Source organism: Sinocyclocheilus anshuiensis, unplaced genomic scaffold (genome assembly GCF_001515605.1).
Source record: "Sinocyclocheilus anshuiensis isolate Anshui unplaced genomic scaffold, SAMN03320099.WGS_v1.1 scaffold337, whole genome shotgun sequence".
Classification (NCBI taxonomy): domain Eukaryota; kingdom Metazoa; phylum Chordata; class Actinopteri; order Cypriniformes; family Cyprinidae; genus Sinocyclocheilus; species Sinocyclocheilus anshuiensis.
Window position 1 is genome coordinate 1,486,859 of NW_015537968.1, and position 3,230 is coordinate 1,490,088.

Consider the following 3,230-nt stretch of genomic DNA (forward strand, 5'->3'; position numbering starts at 1 on the left):
TGCGGCTTTCGGAGGGGATCCAGGTCTTGATTCTGATTGGTTGTGATTCCACCATGGATTCCACAGGTCTCTCTGCTCTTTTAGGTCTCTGATGTTTAGAACTGTGGGGTGCTGGATTCTCCTGGAGATGGTCCTCACTGCAGAACACAAGATCCAGTGGCGTGGTTGGATCCAGATCCAGCTCCTCCCACCTTACATATACCTAAACCTACCCGTCTCCACACCCTGATCCCTAAACCCACCTATCTCCACCCCTAAACCTATCAATCTCCACCCCCTAGATGTGGATCCAACCATGCCCCCTGGATCTTGTGTTCTGCAGTGAGGGGATACTGTTCTCCTCTGACACAGTTTTACTCAAGGACCAATGAGCAGAGGCATATTGACCAGTGGGCAGGGACACAATTTTGATTGATCTCTGAACTTGGTCAAAGTTACTAATTATAAAACAATAATTATAACTAATTATAAACAAACATAGACACAAATTATCTTCGAAAAAGAAGTATTCTTATTCTTATACATTTAAGAAGTATTAACACTACCAATCAAATGTTTAGGGTTAGTAAGTTTTTTTTATGTGTCTGAAAGATTTATCCCTAATTTATTACTGTGATCACAAAGCTGAATTTTCAGCAGCCATTACTCCAGTCTTCAGTGTCACATGAAACTTCAGAAATCATTCTAATAAGCTGATTTGGTGCTCAAGAAAAAATATTTTTTATGAACAGAAAGCTCAAAAGAGGACTGAAATACAAAAAATAGTAACATTATAAATGTCTTAATGTGATTTTTGATCAAATTAAATGAATGCTTGCTAAATAATAGTAATTTCTTTAAAAAATCTTACTGACCACACACTTTTTAACGATAGTGTACTTTGATCACAGAAAAAAAAAAATCATTAAGATTTCTCACCAGCATAGTATCAGTCCTTTAGCTTGTATTTAAAGATGGTGAACTAGGAAACGTGCATATTGGTTTGCCTTTCTCTCGTAAGAAGACCGATCAGGCAATTTTCACAGCAATTTTCATGAACACACGAGAAACTAAATAATAACATTCAAACAGACACATTAAATCACACAAGGAAGAATAAAAGTGCAAATCATTTTAATCTTTGTGGATTTTCCTGCTGGTTTAGCAAATATATACAGTGAAATTCATCCTACTATCATCTATTAAGATAATTCCCACCCATGTCTTTCTAATGCAATCACCATTCAGCAGATGAGAGTTCAACACTTCGGCATTGAAAAATACATAGATTAAAAACAACATTGACAGGGTAAAAGGAGAAGTGAAATGACAGATCATACCAGCAGTTGAAACCAAGTGACTATAGATATGGCACTACGACTGGTAGCCCGTTTATTGTCCACTGAGCCAGAAAAGTATGAAATCTACATTTTTCATTTTGTAAGACATATTCAAGTTATTGTGATATAGTGATGCCATTTAGGTTGGTGGTGCATATGGAGGTGCGAGTGAAACCTCCAGGAAGGATTGTCTCAGCGGAGTGGCTTGCCACTTTCAGCTAGTTCACTCTCTCTCATACATACAAACAAACAAACAATCACTCACACACACAACACACACAAGACTTAATTATTAAGTTATTGCCACAGTTGCCATGCACTACCATATACATAGCGAGGGTGAGTTCTACATCTATGTGTAAACTTTTGTGCAAGTGTGTTTGGCCCTACGTGCAAGCACATACGCAATCACATACGGTCTAGTGATGTACAGGAAGCTCAATCAAAGGCACTTCTGAGGAACACACACAATAAAATATGTGGCCTGTAGCATAATGAGGTAAACTCACATGTATGCACATCACACAACCATGTCTGCAGATAAAAAAAGCTATTCTAACTAAAATCTATCTTTTTAACCAACATCGTGGCACAGGATCACACAGAGAGGTTCGTAGGCCAGCTGGGGGAGATTCATTGTGCAAATGTTCTTCAATCAACACTTTAGATAAGTGCACAACCCACACATCTGTACGCACACAGTTGCTTGTCAAATATTTGACGCACATTAATTCAATACTTCTTCTCTTAAGTCAAGAAAACAGATGCTCTAATACAAGTTAAGGCACCAAGCCAGCACAAGAAACAAACATGGTGACGCTCACGTGCTGAAAAGAGGAAGGCAGGACAGCAAGAACAAGGTGAAGAGACAGAACCAAAAAGGAAAAGCGAACGAGTCGCTCATATTATCATGGGCACATCATCTTCAGAGGTTGTGTCATCAGAGAGAGGAATCAGCAACACTTCATCTTCAGAGGAGGAAGAGGAAAAAGAGGGGGATGCTGAGAGATGAAGAGAAGTAGGGGACGGGGAGGGTCGGAAACGGGAAATGCTCCGCCCCAGAGTGTGGAAGAGAGATGCCAGGGAAGGGCTGCTTTGGGGGACAGTGATGGGTGGGGTCTGTTGTGTTTCAGTGACTTCGATTGACTGGACAGGAAAAGGAGGTGGGGGAGAAGAAAGAGGACCCTCCGCTTGCTGCTGTGTTTCTGTCTGTAGGGATAAAGCCAGTTTTTGAGACAAGGACTGACTGGCTGCCTCTGTAGCCACTGAGGAGACTCCAGGACTTGACTGACTGGGCTCAGCGCTAGAATTAGCAGCTTCTGTCTGTTGGGAGGAAGAGGTGGTGGTCTGTGTCGGTCTAGGGGCAGGTCGTGGAATTAAGCCCCATCTTCGTAGGCGCCGCATAGCTCTGCGGACAAACCGGGGCCTGCGTCTTCGCCGTAGAGAGGAAGCATTGTCTTGCCTGAGGAGCTGTAGTATTCCTCTCAGGGAGAGTGAGACAGTCTGGAAAACAGAGAAAAAGAGAATTGTTAAAAAAAAAAAAAAACATGCAAAAGTGAAAAATCAAACACAAATATCCACAAATAAGAAAACCTAGACTATAAACACTACTGTTTGCTCAGGCTGCATTTATTTGATCAAAAACACAGTAAAAACAATAATATTGTAAAATATTATTACAATTTAAAATAACTGTTTGCTATTTTAATATATTTAAATTGTAATGTGACAATAATGTGATGGCAAAGCTTTATTTTCAGCAGCCATTACTCCAGTCTGCAGTGTAACATGATCCTTAAGAAATCATTATAACAAGCTGATTTGGTGCTAAAGTAACTTTTTGATTGTTATCAATGTTGAAAACAGTCGTGCTGCTTAATATTTTTGTGGAAACCATGATACATTTTTTCC

General features: G+C 40.0%; 1 protein-coding gene across 1 annotated transcript in view; it reads right to left on the minus strand.

Annotated features, from left to right (window-relative positions):
- Positions 1-1,470: 1,470 nt before the first annotated feature.
- The window catches only part of LOC107668825 (low-density lipoprotein receptor-related protein 10-like), a 7,853-nt gene continuing 6,093 nt past the window's right edge, over positions 1,471-3,230 (minus strand). The window contains exon 10 of the mRNA XM_016460831.1: positions 1,471-2,822. Within this exon, the coding sequence (XP_016316317.1) occupies positions 2,220-2,822 (603 nt within the window). The 3' untranslated portion in view covers positions 1,471-2,219. The remainder of the gene's footprint in view (positions 2,823-3,230) is intronic.